Source organism: Diadema antillarum, unplaced genomic scaffold, assembly GCF_040938485.1.
Source record: "Diadema antillarum isolate AM-2024a unplaced genomic scaffold, OU_Dant_1.0 scf00000030, whole genome shotgun sequence".
NCBI lineage: Eukaryota > Metazoa > Echinodermata > Echinoidea > Diadematoida > Diadematidae > Diadema > Diadema antillarum.
The window spans coordinates 3,040,774-3,068,106 of record NW_027270919.1 but is presented as its reverse complement, the minus strand read 5'-3'; the positions used below and the strand labels follow the sequence as shown (position 1 = coordinate 3,068,106).

The window sequence follows — 27,333 nt, the reverse complement described above, 5'->3', positions numbered from 1 at the left end:
TGCCCTGGTTTTGACCCATCATCTTCCTCTTCCCTCTCGCTTTTCTCTGTCCACCGTGAAGGTAGTCTATTCCTGTCATTCATTACTCACCTTTCCTCTTTCTCTCATTACAAGGGATTTATCTCGTGTGTGTTCATGTGCAATGCACTCCCGTTAAAACGAAATGCTCAGGACCGGCAGTTTTTTGTTTGTTTGTTTTTTTTTTTCGTTTTAACGAAATTTCATTATAACCGAACAAATATAATATGCAATGTATAAGGAAAAGAAGGAAACCACGCATAAAAAATTTTGTTTGTTGAATCCTCATACGCTGGAAAGCTATGTGAGATGGGAGAATACCTTTTTAATTTCGTTTAAATATTACATTTTAAAAAGAGCATAAAGTTGTTTGTGTTGTCACACATGTGGAGAAAATGACGGTGTAGGATTTGGTTACAGTTCGCTATTCCAAAAGTTCTTTTCTTACTATAAAAGTATGTTACTCCGAAGGCTCCTTATTCCGAAGTTTTGCCATTCCCTGGATTCCGATGGTTTGTTTATCTGAAGGTTCGCATTTCTGAAGAATCATTATTCCGAAAGTTCATGATTTAGATCAAAATAATATATTGTTCATTTTCCGAAGGTTCGTTGATCTGAAAATGAAATGAGGTTCGTCATTTTGAAGGTTTATAAATCAAAAAGTGAGAAAGGTTCACTATTCAGAAAGTCCTTTGTTCCGAAGGCTTTTTCATCCGAAAATGAAATAAGGTTCGTTATTCCGAAGAAATTTTGTTAATGAAAAAAAAAATGAGAAAGGTTAGTTATTTCGAAGATTTATTTATCTTAAGACGATTATAAGGATTGCAGTTCTTAAGTTTTGTTAGTGTACTCTCCTTTTTTCACCATGCATTAACGATATTTTTGTAATGTTCCGATTAACGAACGTTTTGAATTCCTATCATGTTCGGACTAACGAACCGTATAAGAATGAGAATAACGACCACATTTTATTATCGGATTAACGAACCTTTGTTATGGAATAACGCCAAAATGTGCTTAATATTTCATTTCCGAACTATTACGGACATTTAGTTGTATAAGAATCTGTGTTTTGTATTAAAGGACTTCGGAACAATGAAACTAACCTTATCTGAATTCAGATTATTGTATTACAATAATGCAAGTTCCCCTCGGAAACTGTGCGTGATACACGGAGTGAACATTCAATGATGCGTTCGCTCATGCAGAGACGCTTTAAAAATGCTTGTTCCGCTACGCATTTTCGAATGCGATCCGCATTTCGTTAAAACGGAGCACATTTCCTTTATTTTTCTTTGTCAGTGGTGCTCAGAAAATACTTCGTGATAACGAAAATTTTGTTATAACCGTCTTCGTTATAAGCGAATTGTGTACCATAGACTTTAATGGCGATAATTTGGGGACCAGAAGTTTTGCTTCGTTATAACGAAATTTCGTTATAACCGTGTTCGTTGTAACGGGAGTGCACTGTATCTTTATTTGTGTTCTTCGTCTCTGTCTTAATTTTCTCTCTTTGCATTGTTTCATCAATTTTGTAACTATTTTACTGTTATACCGTTAACGCTCATTTCAGAATTGCCCTACTGCATCATTGGGCATTAACAACTAGTATATCAAGAATGTGGGAAGAGATTGTCACCTCCTTGGTATGATCACCGCAGAGCATTACCTCCCTTGACAATTACTCCTTATTAAAATTAGGCTCCAAACAGTCACCCCTCTTACAATAACTCTCCCCCAGAAAATTACGTTTCTTATTGTTATTTTCGAACAACGTTTGCTATTTGAATTGAAAAAAAAACAACATTTTTTCACTACATATCGTCTGGTTTTGGTCGAGACCTAACTTCAGGTTTTAAATATCTTTTGGGTGAGAAAATTAGAAATCCCTTACGAAATATTAAAGAGCATGTTATTCCAAGAAGGATTCAAGTTTTTGTGAAAAAAGGAATACTCTTGAAATGGCCGGGATAAAACAGAGCAGCCATATAATGTAAAAAGGATTCTGTCAACTACAACTCTCTATAGATCTATTAAAAAAGAGGGTGCAGGACAAAAGACTTCGTTAACAACTAGGGGTGTTTTGTAAAAAAAAAAAGAAATACCGTTAAACTCGTAATATTTTACTCTTTCTAATCAGACTAACTTATATATGAACTGGATTTCCCCTTAAAGTGTCGAGAACATTTAACTTGAAAACTAGCACAATTCTACTTGTATGTAAAACAAGCTGTAATCTTACTCTTATGACAGATTAGGGCACCGTTTGATAAAAGTTGCCAGTTATGACATCTTGTTAGTCTCTAATAATTTCAATAAAACCATGGGTTCTGCTTGATTGATAAGCTCGAGTCACCGACTTGTTACCATGGACCTGCTTTGATCGACCTACAACGATTGGTAATTGTGTGGAACTGACAGCTTGTCAGGACTGACTTCATAAAACCGTGCCCGGATCCTATCAGAAATTATGGCTTTATGTCGAAGGGTCCCTCGCTAATGTTAAGGAAATATGAATTGCAGTGAAATCAACTCTCCTTTTCTTATGTTTATCTTCTAATGTGTTATAACGGTAGAAAATGACAAGCCAAAAGAGTAAATGATGACAGTGTAAGAGAAAGGTGCATCTTCTGATATGGTGTTATGAACTTATGGAAAAATTACAAAGGGTGGTACTTCTTTCGGGGGGCGGGGAGGGAGGGTTGTCCAGTAGGTATCAGGAGAGGGCGGGGGTGGGGGTCGGGGTATGGTTATGGGGGGGGTAGTAATCCGGGTGGTAGTTCTCCGGGGGGTAGTTCTCCGGGGGGTAGTTATCCGGGTGGTAGTTATCCGAGGGGGTAGTTATCCGGGGGGTAGTTATCCAGGGGGTAGTTCTCCGGGGGTAGTTATCCAGGGGGTAGTTATCCGGGTGGTAGTTATCTGGGGGGTAGCTATCCGGGGGGTAGTCATCCAGGGGGTAGTTACCCAGGGGGTAGTTATCCGGGGGGTAGATGACCTAAGGGTAATTGCCCTTGGGGGTAGTTGCCCTAGGAGGGTAGATGACCGGGTGGTAGTTGTCCTAGGGGGTAATGGCCCTGGAGGGTGATTGCCCTAGGAGGGTAGTTGTCCGGGGGTTGTTGCCCTAAGGGGGAATAGACCTGGGGGTAATTATCCGGGTGGTAATTATCAGGAGGGTAGTTGCCCAGGGGGTAAGTGCCCGGATACGCTACTATACATCAAGAGATGATACATACATGAAACACAAAAATTTGTATACGTTCTGATATAATGCAACTGCTGGTTTGTTAGTTAGTTAGTTTGTTTGTTTGTCTGTTTTGAATTACCATGGTCTTTGTTGGGGGAAAGATGAAGAAAAGTAGTAGACGGTGTATCACTCTCAAATCCGGATGATTGCGATAAGTGTGCATCCCTGCCCTTTCTATACAGGTAAACGATTTAAGCTTGGTATGCTATTATAAAAGCCTGCATGTGTCACGCAGAAGAACTGATTCCGCGATCACTTTTAACCTTTCATAAAATTCACGTTTTAAGATAGTAACGACAGCTTGTAGGAGATAGAGTAAGTTAGCGTCCCTGACTGTGGTTCTGAAGACAAAAGGGGACTGAAAAATTCTTTTGCAAATTAGCAGACATAATGCCGATCCTCCAACACTGTTACTCCATTCCGTCACTGATTCTGCTATCAATGGCGACGAAAGAATACTGGTTGCGTGATTATCCACCCCTTGATAGCAGGAAGTTTACCTTTCATTGTTTAAGGCTTCGTTGATGCGGGGTTTATTCGGATACAAGGCGTGAACAGTGTCGTCCGAGTTCTTTCATTCGAAATTCCTCAGAATACGCAATTCAATGGGCAATTAGCGCTGCTACTTCGCAAAGCTGTTAGCCAAATTCTTTGCAGACGTGACCTCTCACATGTCAGCTACACGCAATACACGACAAACAGCTATCATTACACACATTCTGATCAAAAAACAAAACAAAATGAAAAAACACACTTTTGAGTAGCGACACAGCTTTCTGTCCCTTTCTCAATTAGGTCCTACTTCTAAAAAATACACAGATGACAAGAGTCAGAATATCCTCAAAAGGGAACACGACCTATTTGGGCATTAATAATGTTTGTCTTCCGATTTCTCTCCATGCCGTCACGGCCCAAACCATCATAAGAAATAGGGCAATAAGTTTTATTAACCAGGGAAATAATAGTACGCATTACATACATTTGGCGAATTATCACACGAATTGTCGACTTTATAAAAACGATAATACATTTAATTGACAACTTAGGCCCTACTATATCTCCAGAGATGAACTTTAAACAGCAAGTCACATACCAGGGAAAGAAAGTTATGATTATTTGAATGAATTCATTAATGAGGCCAATTAAAAACCGTTGTAAAAGTACACACTCGCATAAAGAGGTTTCAAGTTCGATATATGATCATTGTATTGGCTCATAGATAAAGTATCATAAATTTTGCGTGATCGTTCGATGGAATTATTTTATTCAGCGCGATTTGTGCGTCACATCAATCACCACTTCATGAAATGGAGGGCATGTATAAAACGAAACTCGCTGGTCATGCAATCGATAGCCTTGGTCAGCTCACTATTATTGCGTAATATTCTAAAGCCCTCGCCGCTTGGCCGCCGACGCCGCCGCGCGCATCATGCTTTGTTTTGTCTTCAATGGGGTCAAGAGCAATGCCTCATTAGCATACACCCTAGCAACGGAGGCGGAGTCTCGATCGGGCAAGAACAATAGATGCGAAACGCAACGCAAAGGCGAGCGTTCGAAAAAAAATGTAACCGAAAAAAATTGTCTCAGAAAAACTGTGATTTGGGACACTTGTACTCATTCTTACACGCTGAAATTTTCTGTACAAACAGATAAAACATCAAGGAATCAAAATCCGTAATAAAAAAATTCGACCAGAGCAGTGCTTCCCCTTCATTTTCGGCTCATTACGGGAAAACTCCCCGTGCGACTTATGACTCATTTCGTCGGAGCGCCACACAAATAGGCTTCAGACACCACGTACTGTAACTAAGTGCACTTTTAGTCTAACATGTCTTGCAGTATTGAATTGAGCCAAAAACGTGATATTTTCATGACTCCATATATTTATGAAATTGTTATATTTAGCAAATGGGTACACCTGCCTCTTTTTTATAGATAAATAAAATTTGACCCTGAATAGACTTCAGATTGGCCGTGAAGATGAGTGGCGATCCAGCAATCTTTGTTGCTTCAAGAACACTGAGCCTCGAGTTATTCTCAAATTCGAATTACTTTTTTTTTCATAATGCAAAGTAATATACATAGCGCTTACTACATGAGTACATGATATTCCAAGGAATTTTGAATCACATATAAGCTTCAAAAAAGCATGGATACAATTTTAGTAATATCAACTTTGTATTTCGATAAATAAGAATGTTAGCAAATTTCATGTTTAACTCTATATGGCAAAGATAAATGCACAAGAGAAGTATAGCTCGTAAATGTTGTCAAGTACTCTCGGAGATTTGGGCATCTCAAGGTCCGCCAAGGACTCCATTGTATGAAAATTTTGATATCATGACGTCAGGCGAAACAGACAGAAAGAAAGGACCATGACAAGAACGAAACAAGGACGAAACAAGCAGGAGAATAAACTAAAGAGTTGCATAACAAAGATTTCTTGACGAGAAAACCGTATTAAAAAAAAAAGATGTAGGACTACACACAATTGTTAGGTGGCTTTATAGGGCTAAAAAAAAAAAAGTATATATGCAGTGTAGTTCCTTGAACAATAATGCCCAACATCTGTTTTGGGTTGCCCCGGGCCACCAACACTGTCATATATGAATGTATAATAGTAAGATAATGATTATAAGGAAAAGCAAAATTGACTAACATATATGACGCATGATATTAATCAAGTATCATAAAACTACTGATTTTTTTTTTCAATATAAGGGGATAGGTTTAACAAAAAAAAAACATGAAACGTCAAGTAATGAAATAAAATACCGTGTGGAGCAGGTTTTGAAATTAAAAAAAAGTAAATATACTGAACTTTTACTCAAATTTACACGTTTTGTCATATGTTCAGACTTATTTCTATAAAGTCTTTTAAAATAGTCCAGTTCGGTTTCACTTCATTTCATACTTGTCATATCAGGTACACTGAAAGTAAGCACAAATTCTTGTACTTTGTCAATAAAAGATACCAAAGAACATACATACACGTGTATAACGGGTGGAAATCGAATTAAGTTTTACAGTAGTACAAAGAGGTATAAGACCGGACCTACATAAAACCTCATTTGGCTGTAAGCCCCGAGCAATCAGTATCTGTGAATAAGAATTGGAGAGGGAACAAATATATTAGTTCGAACGGGATGAAATACAAATACAAATAGGATTTACGTACATAACTAATTTAAATGCGAACCATATTCAGAATAAAACGTTGTTTCTGTTTATCATGTACTTCGGCATGTACGAGAGTGTTATTGCATTGATTGGAACTGCTATACTAGTACATTGTACTGTATGATTAAGCATAAATACAACAAAAAAGTGGAATGTACAATCATTGAGCTATCAGACGGCCGAGGGCGAGATCTCAGTAAAGGAATAAAAGAAATACCTGCGGAATCCAAATTGCACATGATGAATTCTCCGAGAGCGTGACGACAAGGACCATATTGCGCTGATCAGCCTGTTGACAATTCCGTGAAATCATGAGTAGGAAAATGATATACGACAATATATCATTACATGAGACGTTGCAAATCTATTCAGTTGTTAGGTTCACACGCTGTTCCTATAAACTGTAAGTACAGGTCGAAAACTTAACTCTCGATGAAAGGCTTGTAGTTTAGTGCTGTGTACACGCACTATTATAGCAACTTATAGTTTTAAAAAGGGTAGTATAGCCAGATATATAGCATTGGTGGGGATAAGGATTGAGCTTTCAACTTTTTGCAAGATACTGAGATCCTACACCACCTATATGGAATGATACAGGGCATACCATTGTAAGAGGAATTCAAAGTTTATTTGCAGAAAATCGGTTTTGAAATGGCTGAGATGTCCAAAAACAAAGTAAAACATAGACATCCTAATAAAAGTTGGGTCCCACCTTTTATTGGTTTCACTTGTTTTGGATATCTCATCAATTTAAAAACAAATTTTCATCAAATAAACGTCGAATTTCTCTCGGAATTTTATTTCATATTTCATTAGAGGTTTCTCGTTATCTCACACACACAAAAAAAAATAGAAACCTGAAGCCAGGTCTCAACCAGAGAATATACCATCCCTTTAAAGAACGGAACTGGTTTTCGACCTAAACTTCAAGTTTGGCAATTACTGTGTGTAATGTCTATTATACAGGGTGGCCCAAAAAGAACGGAACGCCCTTTTGTGTTTTCTTTTTTTTTGTAATACTGTATATGGTCGGACCCCTGTGAAAAACAGCTCTTAGCTGACCAGGGCTATCCGTCCCATAAATGGAGAATAAATGAATGAATGAATGAATCTTTAATTTCAGCAATATCGTTACAAATATGTCATCATGTTGCATACTATTAGAAAGGCAATTCTTTTTCCAATGGAATGACACCAAGCTCTTTAATTTCAGTTAATGCGTTACGATTTTAGGCCCATTTTTGTCAACTCTTGCAATTTTCAAAATGTGATCATTTTGCACTTTCAGAGATACAGAAACCAGTGAGAATTCGGCTTACCGTAGAGCCAGTAGCGTTCGCAATGTGCGGAATGTGGAGCGGACAGTGTTATTGTCGTCAGGTCGCCTCATTCACAATGGTAACGGACAATGACAGCCACATTCCACACATTGTGAACGTTACTGCTTCTACGGCAAGCCGAATTCTCGCTGATTTCGGTGTCTCTGAGAGTGCAAAATGATCACATTTTGAAAATTGCAAGGGTTAACAAAAGTGGTCCTAAAACCATATGCATTAACCAAAATTAAAGAACTTGGTGTCATTCTTTTGGAAAAAGAATGGCCTTTCAAATAGTATACAAAATAATGACATATTAGGAACAATATTGCTGGAATTAAAAATCTTAGGTGTTCCGTTCTTTTTGGGCCACCCTGTATACAAGCTATACATTTAGTAAAAACTCTTTAATTTGCATTTAAAGGAATGTAAGGACGAACAGCTTGTTATTTTAGGGGAGAGATCATTACAGTATTATCTAGGCCCCATTCATAAAAAGTTGATGTCATGGCAACTATTGCTGGAATGGCAATTGTCGTGGTAACGACAAGAATCCAGCTTCCTGATTGGCTGTTGCTTAGGGAAGTTGCCATTTTAGCAAGATTGCTGTCATACCACCTTTTATAAGATGGGGCCCTAATAGCTATATGTATTATTGATTGTTGTTGCTTTTCGCGAAATATTGTACGTTTACGGTGAAATGCGTCACTTTGGCGCGTAGGAGTGAATTAAACTATTTTTGTCTGAACTTAAACTCCCAAAAACTGGAACACAATTTTGCCGACACTATATAGCTAAACATTTTTTTATTTATTTTTTTTTTTTTGGGGGGGGGTGTCTTGTTTTGAAGAATCTATGTTACTAGTATGAGTCACTATTATCTGGCATGGTTGATATTTTCATGGCACGTTGTTTTGTGGTTGTTGTTGTTTTTTAGATCGTTGATATACAAAATACACAACATATAGGGCTTAACAAGGACCGTGTGGGACGCCACGGGATTGGAGTAGGAGTGTAGTATGAAATATGAATCTAAAACCAATCTGTTTTCTGGCATTTTTAAAGAAATAATTGACGTGAAAAAAGGGTGGAAAGTACATTCTAAATCTAGGAATAGAGCTCGCGATAATTAGCTGTCGTCGATATTTTTTACAATCGATATTTGGTATCAAACAACCATGTACATCCAATAGTCACTGTAGTTTGGCAAGGTAGAAAACAAGATTGTGTGTCATTGTATTGGCTTTGCTCTAAGAATGCACGCATCTGCTTGTGGACCACTCTTTTAAGGAACTTCTTTCGTAATGAGCTGTCCACTGGTCAGGCCTGTTCATTCCTAGAGCAATTCAATTATACTGAGTGATATACAATCTGTTTTTTGACCAGTTGACCTCACCAATCACCAGATATACTAACAGTAGCCCCGCTATTTGTAGTGATACAGCTGATGTACTAGACATTCATTTTATTGAAATATTTTTCGACGAATGCATTTTTCTCATTAAAATTCATAATGTTGTTATTCTATGCAACTGCATAAACACTTGTCTTCATTCTTTTTTTTTCATTCAGCAGAAAAAAAGAAGTCCAGTTTTCAATCTCTTCTTTCTTTTGAAGTGAACTTCTTGCTGCTACGCACGATAACACTATGCAATTTTGAAATGACAATGTTTTTTTGAACAGACAATGCATCCAATGTATATTCGATACTTTCTCGATAGATTCCTTTCGGCAGTATATTTTAGATGGAATGTCATTTTGACACCATTTCTATGCCTGATTGGTAATCATGTTTTGGTCAAAGCAAGATTTATTTCCGTTGATTGATGATGCGTAAACCGGTGAACAATGATTGTAATGACACTGTGATTATTTTCAATAATTTCATGGAATTTCACCTTGTAGATAGCATTTCAGGCGTGCAAAGATATAGGCATGCTTGCACATCCAAATTGAAAGAAAGACGAAAAGAAAAGGAGAAACAGAGAAAAAAGAACTTGTAGGGCGAGGAAATCACTAACGAACAGTAAAGACCACCCCTCCCCGTGTTGATGACGAGGTGAACCAAGAATTGTAACTCTGTTCATAAAAAGGGTTAATCACTGGTATTGAAATAGGTTAATAGAGCCTGATAATGCACATTGTTATTAATGACTCAATATTTTTGAAGTGTCAATCACAACCTCCATGATAGCATTAAGTAGATGTCGAATTCAGTTAACACACTAACCCACAAAAACCGCTTTAGATTGATTTTGTTTTTGTGCCCACATAACATCGATACAGCAGGGCGGATCCATGGAATTCCGTGAAAGGGAGGCGCCTTTTAAAAAAAATTAAAGAGGGATGCAAAAAGTGTTCGCCCTTTTTTTCTTTTGTTTTAATAGAATAAAAAGGGGCGCGCGCCAGGTGCGCCCCCTCCCCCCCCCCCCCCCCCACCACCCCCTTCACCCTGATTCGCCACTGTACGGAGACATCTTTAACTGACGCACTCCGGTTCACATTTACCGAATGGTAAAGATAATAGGATCACGGAATAACAATATATACAATTGTATCTTTACTTAATCATATCTTTCAGGTATCTACCATTGACAGCTTAGACATGGCTACCACTGAAAATGTGATAACGAAAGCTGAAGCTTTCTCCTTCCTTCGTAACGTCCTGGATATTGCTTACCCCGAGAGCAAAATGGCAACTGATTCGACAGCTCTTCTCAGTGACATAGTGTCATCTTGGCAGAGCTACATCCCATTCCAGAACCTTGGGATGATAGCTTGTCCTCAGGAAGAACGCCATCTCCCTACCCTTCATGAGATCAAGAAGAATGTATTCACCAAAATGGGGGGATGTTGTTACCATAACAACATCGGTTGCTACCTGATTCTTTGTGCTGTCGGCTTTGATGTATTCTTGGTTGCCAGTGATGTCGGAATGAGAAATAATCACCCTATTTCTATTGTCTATAATCTCTCGTATTCTGGAAGCCGCCACGTTGTAGATGTGGGAACCGGCGGATATCCAACTTTCCTTCCAATCCCTCTAGATTTCAAGAAGGAGTCATCCGAGTACCACCAGTCCTATCTGAGATACAAATTTATCCTGGAAGGGGACACCATCACTCGCATGCACAATGCCGACTCCAACCCGTCAGCTGGGGCGTGGTTTGAGGACACGACAGTAGATAGCTGGTATCCATACACCATCATTCACCATGATACACCAGTTGAAATATCTCACTTCGACGAAACGATGAAGAAACTCTTCACGCATGTTTTGCCGTCGGTACCACTCCTGTCCAGTCCTATGGCCACATATTTTCCGAATGGCCGCTTTGTTTCTATAAAGAACACCACTCTCCTGGTCGAGAATGATCAAGGAAAGGTGGAAAAGCTCTACCTGAAATCACGTGCCGACATTCTTGCAGCATATGCACGTTTCTTCCCACAGTTGCCTCCAGAGTTGATTCTAACAGCCCTGGCAGATGGTAATGTGAAGTTGAATTTTGATAAGTAGGAGTATTCACGAATTCCAAGAGGAGGGAGTTGATAATTTCTTTTTATTTTTTATTTTTTAAAGATGGGATTTTATTGATTTTCAGTGTTACTCAGAACAACGGGCGAGCCATGAGGCGAATTCTTTCTTTGCGGGTTTATATCATGTTCGATAAACCCGATATCCCTTTCTCTCGTAAGATAGTGTACTTTGGGGAAAAAGTTTACTGTCTTGGTTACTAATAAACCTCTGGGATTTCACCCTGTTAGAATCAAGTCGTCTATACAGTAGGCCTACATCTTTGCAGGCACAAACATTATGAGGTTTCCTTTTAAATTATACAGTGTCAAGTCATTGTCATGTGGATATTTATTATTTAAATCCCTCACGCCAATAGATATATATCTTGGGGGATTCTATTGTTTCCATCAATGATTAATTTTGTGATAGTCTCACTTTTTGCACTGAACAATAATTTTGAATGTTTTATCGCAAAGGTTTTATCTATGTTGACTGTAGGTCTTATAATTTGTTTGTTGATAATGAATAATCACTTGATTATATGATCTTTTAGTCATCACATTATCATTGTTAACACTTCTTCTGAAATGATTGCAGAAATGTATTTGCAAATAAACAAAGTCTTTCCCTTAAACAGGTTAAGATTCAAAATGTTTGTCTATATCTGTCGACCTCTGGTATAACCTTATACTACAATGCGAGATCAAGTGTACTAATGAGGTAGCCTACTATATGTTTACACTTACATGACTGGCATTCTAAGTTCTATTCGTCTATATGTTTGGTCGCCAGTATTCTTTGGTCTATCGCATAGTGGTTAATGTATCACCTTGACTGAACCAAGCACACTGTACTCATTGAGATTTTGAGCTAGAATCTCATTTAATAATCAGTCTGTGTTTGTTATCTTAACGACGTATAGCGCATGGGGCAGCTCCATGTATCACATTTTCGTTATATCTCTGCAAAATAATAGGCCTAATATAGCGATTTACGATGAGAATTCAAAAATCATATGCCCTAAACTGTGCTCGCAACCTCACGTTAGCTGTAGATATTAGTAAACATTAATTTAACGGACTTATCAAGATCATGGACTCTATCAAGGCTTTTGCGGTGTTTGGACAGATTTGAATTTTTTGCCTTAATGTCAAAGTGATTTAAAGGAACTATATAATACATAACAGTGGCGGATCCAGAGGGGGGCGCTTCGGGTGCACGCCCATTCTTTATTTTTTGTTAAAACAAAAGAAATAAAAAGAGAAAATGAGGGGGGCGTGCGCCTACCTTTAATTTTGTAAAGGCGCCTCCCCTTTACGGCATTTCTGGATCCGTCCCTGCATTATTCCCTGCATATTGGCGTGCTGTCTTTTGAAGAGCAATCATGCACACAGACAATGGTTAGTGATTTCCATCTATTCATGCAGAATCGAGCAGAAGCTTTTCAAGCAATTCTTTATTTCAAGAGGTATCATGTCGCTATGAGCAAATGATTGGCTACAAGGCCGCCGCAATACAGTCTCACGTTTTCCAGCAACAAACCAAATTTGATCACACATTCCATATTTATTCATGATGGAGAGCGAAAAATAGGAGACAAAAAAATGCATGATTAACGCGTTTCTGACATGACAATACAATGGAGCTGAATCCATACTATAGTTTATATAATGTAGTTTGCTTTCCTGCTTTTTTTCCATAGGCCCTATCATTACACACAGTGTTGCTTCATGCAGTGAAAATGTTGCAAATGCTTTAAAAAATACCCTTTTAATGATCTATTATTACCTCTTGCACTATATACTGGAATTGAAGAGAGCTCAGAAAATTGATAAATCGGATGTAAAATTTTAGGTTCTGTGCATGGATTTATCTATATTCTGATTTTACACGGCTTTGACGACTTTCATACAATTTTCAATACGTTGTACTTTATAGAAAACAAGAGACTAGACGTACTCTATACAAGGTTACATCAATTTGTACTTTTATTTTTGTTCATTAATATTGGTTTTCCCGTCCAATTTCATCAGATTTGCATTCGATTTAACGATGCAATCATTCAAGTCTGATTGAATTTGAATGATCACCGAGATCAACAAAAAAGTAACTAGTTCATTCAATCCAATTTCATCAGCATGCAATTTTCTCAAATAAACGTGCAAAAAGGGCGTCCAAATTTAATATGCCCGAGCAGCGCATTCAAATTCCCATCATCGCCGTGAAGAACGTTGAGGATTCAAATTCACGATGAGGCAAACGTTTATAACATATTATGGGCAGTGTTTATCGTTGTTTCTTTAAATTGATATATTCTTTATAATTACTCATCTATTTGAACAATATGCAAACTTAGTGTAAGGTGAAATGAGACGTTTTCCTTATCTACCTCGTGGTATATAACTCCACATTAAAACACATACATGTACATTTCTCCATACACGACTTTAACCATGTTAACGCTGCTAGAGAAGAGTATACTAGTAGTACATGAATATCTCGGATAGATCCTATATACTGACAGAATTGGTGGGCAAAAGCATTGACAACCAGCAAGACAATGTCACTGGCAAAACCCTTGGGTTAAACTGGACCAGTCTACAGCTGAGTTGCTTGCGCAACTTATAACTTGATGTATATGTACAGGGAGAAGGTATAGGAATAGAATTTTTTAAAAATGTAAATATGAACGTAGACAAAATTCTGATTAATGCAGCCATTCCCTTATGTCAAGTTACAACGATAAACTGTAAAAGGATAAATTGAAGGTGGAAGAAAGATCGACAAGCAAGAATACACACGATACAAATTCAGACTGAACTGAATATATCAAACTTTAAAATGAAAATGAAAGTATACACAACCAAATACTTCACAGTGAAAAAAGACACGTAAAACGCATGGGAACTTTTTTAAGTTGATTGAATTTGAATGTTCAAATTGTGAAGTTGTTTTCCTATATATGAAATTGAAATTGATATTTGGGACGAAATTGAACGTCTATTCAGCTGGCGTGAAATTGAATGTCAACCTTGAGTTGTTAAATTGAATGAATTTCTCTCTAAATTGAAAGAAATAGAGTTTGAAAAGAATGACATGAAATGTCAAAATGTTCAAAATAATTGAAATGAACTGTGAGAATAGAGCATGACCAAAATCGCTTGAATTTGAACGCCATTTTAGTCTAGTCGGAGAAAGGGGTTCCCATGCACCCCAAACATATATTTTTTTAATCTACTTCATCTAGACCAGTTTTGCACGTAGATTTCAAAAATGCAATGTTAACAGGTCAAAGCGTGTCCCATAGTGGTCAAAAATCCGTTTCCATGGTAACGCATGGTGAAAATGTCAGTATCTCATAAAAATACATGTAACCTTTGATAAAAGTGTTCAATTATCATGGCTTTGGTATCAAATTAAAGAAAATTAAATTATCTATATGATGATACCAATTATGTAGGGGGTTATACCAATCTTCATATTAATTTTGAGGCCAGAATACAATTTTTTCAAATTTTTTAGCAAAAATGCAATTTTACCATAAAACTTATCTATCTCTAAATCATACCAAAACATATTCAATGTGTTTGAATATTCTTCAAAATTATACTAAATATGTATGCAATACAATGTGAAAATTTCATAGATATTGCTCAAATAATAAGAAAGTTACGGCCATCCAAAGTTGACATTCAAGCATGTCAAGAATGTGCAGGTGGAGTGTGATGTACGCCCTCTATTGTTGAATAATCTCATTTAAACATTTCAGTCATCATAATTTGGTTCCAAAAGCATGAGAATGAAGTTGGATGTGATAAAGTGGGTCATCTAGACCAGTTTTGTGGGTAGAATTTAAAAAAAAAATGCATTGACAGGTCAAAGAGTGTCCCATGGTGGTAAAAAAATCTGTTACCAAGGCAACGCATGATGGAAATGTCAGAATCTCTTTAAAATGTAATATTTGATACAATTGTTCACTTATCATGATTTAAATGTCAAATTTAAATGAAGAGTATTAAATTCTTTGAATGATATACCAATCATCACACAGAATTTATACTAATCTTCATATCAATTTTGAGGTCAGGGTAGTAGTTTTTGCAGCGCGCTGATGAGGGGGGGGGGGGGCGAGTAGAAAAAAAAATCATTGGTTCACATAGGAGTACAGTGCAGTACTAGTATACTATTATTCGGGTATACGGTGCACTTTTTCGATCGAGGGCATGCGAATAGCTTGAATCGAACAATAGGATTTCGTAATACCGGGGCCCTGTTTAAAATTGATTAAATTGATTAAATACCAGATGATATTCGTAAAGTTACCTCTTTTAATGTATTCAAACGTAAACTTAAGGAGAATTTTATACAAAATTATAATTCCTAAGTTTTTGACATGCTTGGCTGGCAATACATGTATTCTATCTAATGATCGTAACTCACTTTATTCGTATTGTCTTTGTAATGTAAATGTAGTGTATTGTATATCATGCTGTATTGCTTTATGTCTTGTCTTGCAACGGTATATCTGTTCATCTCATTTTTTTTTTATAAATATGAAAAATTTACCACCAATGCATTTTTTAAAATGGATTTTCTGGGTCGGCCAGATTTTAAGGAAACTTAATTCCTCGTTGGCTGCTTCCCTTCAGCTTTATGTATTCCAAAGTTATGTTTTTTTCTCTGTGTCTGTCATGATTGCTCATCAATGTCTTTCTCTGTTGTTTTTATGCTGAATAAACTCAATTCAATTCAATTCAATTCAATTCAATTCAATATACTAGTAGTTGATTTCATCTGTAAGTCTATAGGCCAGGGAATTGAGGCTAAATTTTGGGGTTAACTGGCAACTATCGTATAACAAACAAATTTTGTATTTGAAAGTATGTCTTAACAAACTTACAAGTAAAATTTACCCAGAAGTTCTGCTTCGGAACATGCCGAAATGACATCATCAACATGGCCACCCCACAAACCAGATAAATGAATGGGAATTTTAGGATATCTCAAGTGTTCATTATACATGTACAACTGACATTAAAGAGTGTGTACAGTTCTGGTCGAGGTGAAGATTTAGCTTTTAACGTTTGGCGAGATATTCAGAAACCATTCTATAAGATGTCAAAGAGCATGCAGTTCTAAGGGGTATCAAAAGTTTATTAGATGAAAATCGGTTTTGAAATGGCTGAGATATCCAAAGGCAAGGTGAAACAAAGAGATCCTAATAAAGTTGTGGCATGTGGCCTTTTATCAATAGCACTTTTTTTCGGATATCTCAGCCATTTGAAAACCAATTTTCATCAAATAAACGTTGAATCCTTCTTAAAATTCCGTGCTCTTTTATATTTCATAAGAGGCTTTTCATTACCTCACTTAGGAATGTTCAAAACATGAATCCCTACCTCAACCAGTACTGTACAGTCCCTTTAATCATTAGATAAGTTTCTAGTGTATGTATTTCTTATTTCCTGCCTTTCTTCAAACAAAATTGGGCATATTTGTGACCTCTTTTTCAAAAAATCTGAGCCCAAATTAGGTCATTTGTATGGACACTTTATGCTAAAAACAATGTTTTTCTCAAACAAAAAAATGCAACACCTTCTCAACGTTAAACACCATTCTAAATTTACATAAGTATGCAAATTCATAGCTATTTAATTGACTGGAGTTGAGACCTATGCCTGTTAGAGACCATAGCTACCATGGTTACACTCAAACTTGCCTGTAGCCATTATAACACAGCTGTCTAGAAATAACAATTTTCATTATGAGTGAGTGTATTATATTATATATTCCATCCCAGTAGCTGGATTTTTTGTTTGTTTTTTGTTTTGCATTTGGCACAAGCTGACATTTCGTTCAAGTCAATTAGGTACAGAACATAGATTAAGTCAATTTCTCATAAAATGAGACCCTCTACCTCCGCCACCAATCCCAATAAAAATGGTTAGTTCATGCCTTTTCCTTTCTTGCAGTCCTGTAGGGTGTTTCAACAAACTTTTCATTGGTTTCAGTTTCACTTCACTGGTTTCAGTCTCGCTATCTCACTTTTCTGATTGGTATGTTTCAGTCATGAGGACTTGCTAAGTGAAACTGAAAACACGAAGTGGCACTGATCTCACTGAAATCAATGTTGGTGAAACGGGTCCTGCATGAACTTCTGTACGATATCAGAGGAAGCTCATTATACTTGATGGACTACTACAACAAATACTGTACTTCTGAAAGAAATGACACACTGTTAACAGACACCGGATACACATTTTGTCGTAGATCATATTAGTCCAGTCAAAATAGGGTTTCACCCAACACTAACTGCAACAGTAGGAATTCCACTGCAGTGCTATACTTGTTATGGGCTCCTAAACACCATACTAAAAGCCCCAATAAATCCAGTGGGGCAAAGTGGCTAAATTTCCATAATATGCAAATTAGCTCCCATTATGATAAAAATACAGTGTTTCCATGAAAACTAGGTTTCTAGTTTTCAGATTGGAACACCGAAAGTGTTGAAACTTCTGTTTACAATGTCACTAGTGCGATGCAAACATTTCACCATGTACATAGTCTGGGCCTCATTTGCATTATATGCAAAGGCTTCCGAGCCAACGGAATATTCTGATGCATCAAAGTGCCCGCTATGAGCATATCAAGAGTGTTCAAATATAATATTTCAGTTTTCTCTTCACCAAAAACAAACTTTAAAGCATTAGTAAACTAGCATGAATTATTATTATAAGATTAGAGTTTGTTATCAGACAGATAATGATAGCTTATCCATTAATATTATGTAGAATCAAAGTATGAAAATTTTGTAATGAATGAACTCTATTTGGAGGGTGATTTGTTCGAATCTTGATGATTAAGCTCTTGCATCCTTGAGGGTTTTGAGATATTGAAGATGGCACAGTCAAAGGAAACCCTGTGGGTAGTGCCCAAAGTTACCCCAGTCGAGCATATTATCCCACGACCATTAATTTACAAAACATGCATCAACCAACACGATTTCCGTTGTTCTAAGCGTACAAGATTTTATTCTAAAGTCGTTTCGCCGTCTAGCAAAGACTTTGTTATTTCCATGAAATACAATTGGCATTGACAGCGGAGACATTTTTCTACAATGTGTACATCTTTAAAAAGTGTTGCACAGTCAAAGTGGCTCGCATGCAGGGAGGTACCCGAATTTATCCCTATACCCTCACGGTCCGGTACAAAACATTATACACACGTGAATACAGCTGTTTGAAGTGAAAAAAAAAAACCAAAAACCTCTGTACGTAACGTCCTATTCATTTCATTTCCATTAAAATTCAGTGGAAGTTCTAGAAGAATTGTTGTTCTACAACGTCTTGGTATAAGGTGAAAATGGTTCACATACGAAGACAACCACGTGGAGGGTGCCCAAAATTACCCCACCCAAAGACAGTCTAAGACATGCAATAATCATGTACCAGCGCAAATACATGAATATGTTCTATGGATGGTCCTCTAGTCCAGAAACTTGTATTTAATGAAATTCAATGGAGTCAACAGACGATGTATTGCTCTGTAATTTTTACTTTTACACTGACATATATATAGTTAAAGTGGTTATCATTCGAAGGGAGCCTACTGTACGGGAAGTGCACACATTAATTGCCTCTATACATGACCTTTGTAACGCAAACCCACAACGCAATTATAGTATATACAGTCATTCCAAAAGTGCATGTCTCAAGAAAAAAGGTCGTTCCTTGAGTTTTAGGACTATCACTTGAGTTTTGTGATTACGTATAATCATCGTATGGTGCTATAATCATTGTACATTCCTCTCATTCGACATAATTTTACGCACCTCATTTTCTGTTACAAAGAAAGTGATGTCTATCTGTTCTTGTCGAAAAATGAAATAGAAATTGAATTGAATTCTATTGAATTGGATTCCTGCCATATGAAGACACTTTTTTTTTTCTATAAAAACTGCCGGGGTAGAGATAAAATAACAACATTGATCCATAATATCTATGCAGTCCAAAGGGTTCACTTGCAGAGACCACCTTGTGGGAGGTGCTCAAACTAATCCTAAAGGCAATGAAAAACATGCAGTATACACTGTACACCCGCGAAAAATGTTCCATGGTTACATGCCTCTGAAAAGCTCTTCCGCCTGTGTAGCACATACGCTTTCGTAAAATGCAATTAAGGTGATATAGGAGACGTTGCTTTACAATATCTATTTTGTCAAGCCCTTGGGAAGTGCCCAGATCACCCCAGCCCTGACCGTCGTGGTCCCAAAACAGATTAACAAAACATACATTATATGCCACAGTAAACTCACGTGTACATGCATGTAAAGTCATTGCCGAGTGGTAAATAAAGACACTTTACTTTTCATGATTTTAAAATGGTATAGAGACACTGCTTTACAATCACCATAGTCAAAGGGGTGCACATTCAAAGGCAACCAAGTGGGATTTGTTCAAAACCATCCAACCCCCAGGGCAATATAGGAAGCATGCACCAGTATATAGCACAAATATGTTTCAATTTACCATGCCTTCACATTGTCGTTACGGTTGTACAGCGATTGCCCTTTTGTTTGTATGAAATGCAATATAATTATAAAAAGTAAAAATGCTCTACATTAACTATATTGTTAAAAGGGTCAACATTCAAAAGCAATCCCCTGGAAAGTGTCCAAAATAAACACCGCCGCTAAGCCCCGTAATTACATCACACGGATACTATGAACGCAAATACCGACGTTCTTTCGTGCATGGTTTTAGAAGTAGTTCCAGCAATACAGCTACACACTTTTATATCACTAAATGTCGTGGAAATGATAGAAGCATTGCTTCAAAATATCTATTTAGTGAGAGGATGTACAGTAAATGCCAATCCTGTTGGATGTGCCCCAATCCCCCCCCCCCCCCTCGATCCGCCACCTTCAGTGCAGAGGCATGAAAATATACCTCATGAAATATTGCAAATTTAGGTAAAATTTGGGTGCTTCTGTTTACTTTTAGTTTTCACCATCAATTAATCACATAGAACTAGACTCTAACATTACAGATCTAGTGTAATGAATACAAAATTATGTGCAGTTTACAGACCTAAGGTCTACACCAAAACTAGTATTATGTTACAGACAGTATCATTCCATCAAACTAATCTTGTAATCTGTTACTTTCACACTCAGCAAAGTAACTATACAAATAACAATCTATTCATAGGTGTTCCCTTTAATATTAGTAAATTCAACTCAATTCAACACAGCACATCAACAAGTTCTGATTTCATGTCATACCTAAATCCTAACACATTTTTAAACATGTGAGACTGAAGTTCACTGAACATAAACTTGTAGTGGAAAAGCTTTAATAGATGAAGTTTTTTTGGTACTTTGCTTTCAGGCAAAAATAGATGTATGTTGCAGAATGGTTTTAAAAACAATAATATGACACAAAATGCAATCAGATACAAGGGTCAGAGGTTTGGTTTATGGCAGATTTCTTTGACTGATCCCGGTCTGATCAGGCCCCATGTCACAATGGAAATTGACAAAAGTTGCCAAAAATTGACAAAATTGACAAAGATTGCGCAACATTATGCAAAGTTGACATGCAAGTTTAGGCAACTTTGCATTTGCTTGCGCAACTTTGCGCCATTTCCGGCAATTTTGCGCCCATTTCTGGCAATTTTCCGCAACTTCCGGCAATTTTGCGCAACCTTGCACCATTTCCGGCAATTTTGCGCAACCTTGCGCCATTTCCGGCAATTTTGCGCAACCTTGCGCCATTTCCGGCAATTTTGCGCAACCTTGCGCCATTTCCGGCAATTTTGCGCCCATTTCTGGCAATTTTCCGCAACTTCCGGCAATTTTGTGCCCATTTCTGACAATTTTCCGCAACTTCCGGCAATTTTGCGCAACTTTGCGCCATGTCCAGCAATTTTACGCAACTTCGTGCCATTTTCCGGCATTTCTGTGCAATTTTGCGCCATTTCGGGCAATTTTGCGCAACTTTGCACCATTTCAGGCAATTTTGTACAACTTTGCGCCATTTTAGGCAATTTTGCCCAACTTTGCGCCATTTCCAGCAATTTTGTGCAACTTAGCACATTTTCAGGAAACTTTGGAAAAGTTTGCACAATTTAAGGGAACTTTGCACAATATCAAACATTTTTTAGCAATTTTTAGCACCTGCACACAATACAATGCCACTTTGAGCAGGTTTTCAAAATATATTGACTTTTGGTGCCTGCTCTCTTTCATTCGTCTCAAAATCTTATCTTGTATATGATTTCAAATATCAGGACTTTATAATAATACTATTGCATCTTTCCTGTGGTCATGCACTTCTGCCAAACAATCACATAGTTGAACATCATCTTTGAAACTCTGTATTCATACATGTACTTCAGTCACAGAGTATGAGGACACCAAGAATGGTGCAATGTCAGATGTGCATGTATATAAAAGATTTCTTTATTAATTTTTTAATCCTCTAGCCCTCTATAATATTTTGTTCATATCTAAAGGGATCATGGAGAAAATATTAACATTCATGTGGTTCCAAAATCTCCATATATGCAATACGGTAAAGTGGGGGATGATGCTGTGGAACGGATCACCCACCTTTTAAATTCTTTGGGAGATAATTACATGGAACTCTAGCATTAACTAATTAAATATACTATCGCAAATCAAACGATGACATGCAATGCCTGGAGTATTTTATGTGGTACTAGTGAACAAAATAAAAAGACCTGCTTGCAAAAATATTTTGTAATGGAAGAAACAATTTATTATACTTAAAAATGTGATACATGTGATATGACTGCTGGATTTTGTTTACCACCCTTCCTCTAACTGTATTGAACAGTTCGTCGGCATTGTCTCTTAATGACATAAACCAGTTTTGGCAAAATTGATCATGAAGTATAGTAGGGGGGGGGTCAGGAAAAAGCATTTATTATAGTGAGATATAACTTCCATAATTACACACATTAAGAAGATTTTTGTGGCACTGAAAATGGAGAATTAAATATTGCTGACTTAGAAGGAACTTTTGTCCTGTGGCCATTTTCACCATTAACACTTGTGTAATAAAACACTCGCCATGAGTCCCTTAAACTATGTGCTTCCTTTAACTTAATCATGGTTAAGAGATTCCCTTAACCCTATGTCCACTGGGGGGGTCAAATTGACCCCCCCCCCCCCCGTACAAAAATTTTCTGCTGCCGCGCGACCGCCGCTGATCGCGTGATAATTTTTGGTGACTTTTTTTTTCTTTTGAAATAAATTTTGCGAAAATCCGACCACCGGTCGCGAGGTCACGTGACATTTCGTAAGTGCATGTCTGCCCAAAATTTGGCAAAAACCTGCTTTTCCCATACGTTTGTGTGCAAAGCAGCATATTTCATAAATTGCTCTAAAACACAGCTTTTTCAATCTTCTAGGCCATTTAAAAGATGTTATGTGACTTCACATCAACTAATTTTAGATTAGAAAACAAAAAAAAATCTTAAAAACAAGGAAATACATAAGAAATAAAAACAATAGAATACATAAGAAATTCGGAAAACAATACAATACAAAGAAAATGTTTTGAAATTTGAAAATATTACCATATAATCTTGTTGACAATGCTTCTGGGATACTTTCTGCAAAGAATTAGAATCCAATTATAATTTTTGAAGGAAATATTGATATATTTGTGAATTTTATGAAATTTGATGCACCTCATTTGCATAAATTATAATAATTAAAAAAATTAAGAACTTTTGCGAAAAAAATAATGCAGCGACGTTCTTTTCACGTGTCTTCAGGCTTACTTGAATACTTCCAAACTGAAGTTAAATTACATTCAATTAAAACAGAAAACTAAACATTTCAGGTAATAAAGGAAACATTAAACACAATGATAATGTATACATGTACGTAGACTCCATTTGCTTATGAAGAGAGACATTTGTTTAGCCCTTTTGATTGGGGTGCAATAGGTATACATATACAAATCATCAGAAATCTGCAGTTTTGACAGAAACAAAATGCTTCCTACATGTAGTCAGCTCTACTGTCCCAAACTGGATACATCCTTGAGATCTTTGAAGCATCAGCAACAGATATGGAATACATTATTGCATTTGATTGTAATGTTACTTTAGTTTGAAAGTATTCATTTATAATGGAGTCTTGTACACACATTACCAACAAAATATCAGTATGTGGGGGTAACAGTAACTTTGTAAATTGCATTAAAAAGAGTTTTTAAAGGTGAAGAAATAAAATATCATCCTAGATATTTACATGTTATGTTAATACTATACTGACAATTAACATACATAAAAATCAAGTAAAAATATTATTCGTCTGGGGGGCAAAAGCAAGGTTAAAGGAAAGGTCAAAGGTCATAGCACTTTAACTTTCTCCAATAATATGTTTGATACCATTTTTGAATTCCTCTTTGAATTTCATTTTGAATGGTACCAGTTTCACAAAAATTGGTCAACCAGTTCAGACGCATTGTGCCGTTGAAATGGAAGGTCACAACCATTTTTGCCAAAACGAATCAAATAGGGCGGGCCATAGCTCGGAATGGCTTTTTTTTTTGTTTCATGGGAAGGTAATGTTAAACTTTATGTGTACCAAATTTGAGCAAATTCTGAGACGGAAGGGTGCAAAATTGCACTTTCATTGGGTGAATTGGCATGGAATGACCCTAGAGCTCCATTATAGATAATTGTATCATACCTTTCTTTGATTTACAGTCCATCACTGGACACCAGAACATAACTGGATTTATTGTCAGTACTTCATAGGTCTTATCGCCATAAACTTTGCCAGTCATGCTCCTGAATCGGTCAAACTCATAAAGGAGAAACGAAGCATCTGTGCTGCAGAGGAGCTTGTTACAATTTTCTGACCATTTTCCATCAGACTTAAGTTCTCTTACTAGTTCTTGGTGGATTTTAGAAGCTGTCACAAGAAAATAAAAATTAGATAAAGGAGTAAGTGAACAGGCTTTGAGCCAGTTTTGTCATTTCGATATCTTTAAAAAATAAACAAAACAAACAAACAAACAAAAAGAAACTAAGGAATATAGGGATTCTTAAATATAAGAAATATACTTTTACACAATACACACACCACTGCTTGTGATACATGTACAGCAGGGACATTGTTTATAAACAGTTTTCCAAATGTAAATCCAGGGGACAATAATTTGATTTGGGCTGGTGTAACTGGGAATTCTGACTCACTTTCATTTGCAAATGCAATAGACCCTATGCATAGAATTTCTGCCCCTACAAGATGCCAGAAAACAATGGTTATATTGAAATGTTGCCTGGTCAACCGATTCCCGGTATCAATGGGTTGTCAACTCTGATGCAAACCAGCGAAATGGTGTACATGACAAGCCATGTCCTCCACGATGGCGGCAATTTCAATTGTAATGCTGTTCCGCATGGTGGAATGCATATAGGGTCTGTAGCGGATACTCCCATAAAAAAAGTCCAATAAAAATTCTGTTAAAAATGAATGGGTCGGCTCATATGGCCTAATATAAATAACAATAGTGGTATATCTATGTGCAATGGCTACCTGATACTGATTTTGGTTGACATGCACAAGCACACTTTACATAGTAGTAAAAACACATGAAATACTGTGGTTACCAGTAGTTTTCTCAAGCCATCACTTCATATGCAAAGGAAGACCCTATGAACAAATCTACTAGACCTTCGTTATCTCATTAAGGCATCAGCATATTTGTGACCATCCACCACAAATCGCTTGTAAAGTCGGCACCGACTTGAGACTAGTTTCTGTTTGTTTTCAGTAGAAGAATTGATTAGGTGTTCTGTACCATAGTGCAATCCCTGGGCATTGTTGATTACGAAGAACGATAAAAGGCAATGGGTGGTAACTGGGTCGGTCATGTATAACATACTTCATTCAATCAATGCAAACAAACGCCCATGGATCACATTATCGTAGAGAACACCTGTTCAATTCTTCCACTGGAAACGAACAGAACCCAGAAACCAGACTCACCTTGGTACCAACTTAACGAGTGATTCGTTGTGGACGGTCACATTTTTGCCATGATCCTCAATAAGGGGCTTTCCCCCTGGAACCCCTGCCAAGTAGCTTTGCCTCCTGGAATGCATAACATTGGACAGAAATTTCATTGCATCTCAGTCCCAACCCCCCCCCCCCCCCACCAATCAAAATCATCATGTCCTAAGCCTATGTACTTCTCATCATGACTAACACTTTTCACAGTTTATATGAAGCGTGTAATTCTAACAATGTTTTATAAAGGTGAAATATTTGTCTCACAAACATTATCACTAAACTTTATCAACCATTCTTAAACACTTTAGTCAGTTCTTGAAATTTCATTGGTTCCTGGCCGTGTTACATACACATGGCTGCAGCATGTGCACGTCTACGCAATGCGCACACGCGCTGCTCGAACCAATTGGAGCCGCATAGTAATAACGGGACTGATCGATTCTAAAGCCCAGGTAATATTTTGTGTAAAAAATGTAAAAATTGCCTAGTCTAAAAGTTAGTCTATTTTTAAAATTAAAACCAATCTTGAATTGAAGTGTTTAAGAATGAGAATAAAGGTATTGTTTTTAGCTGCTGACTTGCATCTATATATCATATAACAAGCGATCGGATTCCATTATTTTTAGCATAGAACAGAGACTCCAACTCTCCCGTTTTCGACGGGAGATCTCCCGCCGAAAGCCCATTTTTGCACAATCTCCCGTTCTCCCGTTTGAGATTTGATTTCTCCCGCCCTGGCTCTGTGTCTCCCGGTGGAAAGGATTTCTCACTTATTTCTATCGTATGTTGAAAAAACAAGCCTTTGATAGCACCAGAGAACATCTAGAATCCTAGGAACTTCGCGCTTCTCACACATCAACTTGGAGTCTCCCGTTTGCTAGGGGTTTCAGGCGGGAGAATCTCCAGATCAGAAGGCGCTTGGGTTGGAGTCTCTGATAGAACCGTTCGGCTACGCCTCACAGTTCTTGATATCGCCTGTGTTATATGAGACGACAGATGCACGTCAGCAACTAAAAACAATACCTTCATTCTCTAATTGACAATAAGCAGCAACAGTTTTTCAGAAGTAACATTATTAGGCCTACTATTTGGATGTCATTACTCATTAGCAACACCTCTTTTGGCACCTACTATTTAGAGCAAACATGATGCAAACTTAACCCGTTTGAAATCTAAACTAATAAAATCAGAGACTCTCTCTTTGTCTGTTCACGAATAGGCTCCTAAACGATGTACTTTCATACTGAACTGACCCCGTACAATGATAGAACAGGTATCTAAGATGTGCAATGGGTAGGTTAGAGTAGGGGGTCAATCGTTTACTATGCAAATAACAAAAAAAAAAATGAATAATAAACAGCTTGGTTGCTATGGCTTGTGCCGAAAGGGTGGGTTGGGTGGTGGCGCGTCGCGTTAATGGGAACACCACCCTTCGTCCAAAGCCCCCCCGGTTTTGCCGAAAGGGTGCGTTGGGAGCGTTGGGTCGCGTCGCGTTGACTGGAACCCCACCCTTCGTCCAAAGCCCCCCCCCCCCCCCCCCCCCCGGTTTTGCCGAAAGGGTGCGTTGGTACTTTTTCTTACGTAATATCAAAAGAATTGAATTTATATTTAACCTTCAAACAACCATTTCAAAGAGGCTATCGTCCGGATCGGTTTACACTCTATTACAACTTGGTCTACAGCCAGTTGGTCTAATAGACTGTTTAATATCAGTTGGTCTAATATATACCAGTTGGTCTAGTCATCATTTCGTCCAATTACTGTTTGGTCTAATTGCTATTTGTTGTTTAATATCAGTTGGTTAGATATGAATTCAAAACTCGTCTTTTAACCCTATAAAGCCCAAGGGGGGGGGGGCACATTGTGCCCCCTACCCGATTTTCATTCGCCACTCCTTCGCCCTTAATTCAGTTTTAACCAAATTTGGTGACTTTTCTAAAAATCTTATTCCAAACATTTTGACATATGATTAAGCTATATTTGATATTGCTGGTTGCCA

General features: G+C 37.3%; 1 protein-coding gene across 1 annotated transcript; it reads left to right on the top strand.

The window, feature by feature from the left end:
- The first annotated feature begins 10,363 nt into the window (after positions 1-10,363).
- Positions 10,364-11,275, top strand: LOC139740484 (uncharacterized). Its single transcript, XM_071651082.1, has one exon. The coding sequence runs from the start codon at positions 10,364-10,366 to the stop codon at positions 11,273-11,275; it is 912 nt and encodes a 303-aa protein (XP_071507183.1).
- Positions 11,276-27,333: the final 16,058 nt, after the last annotated feature.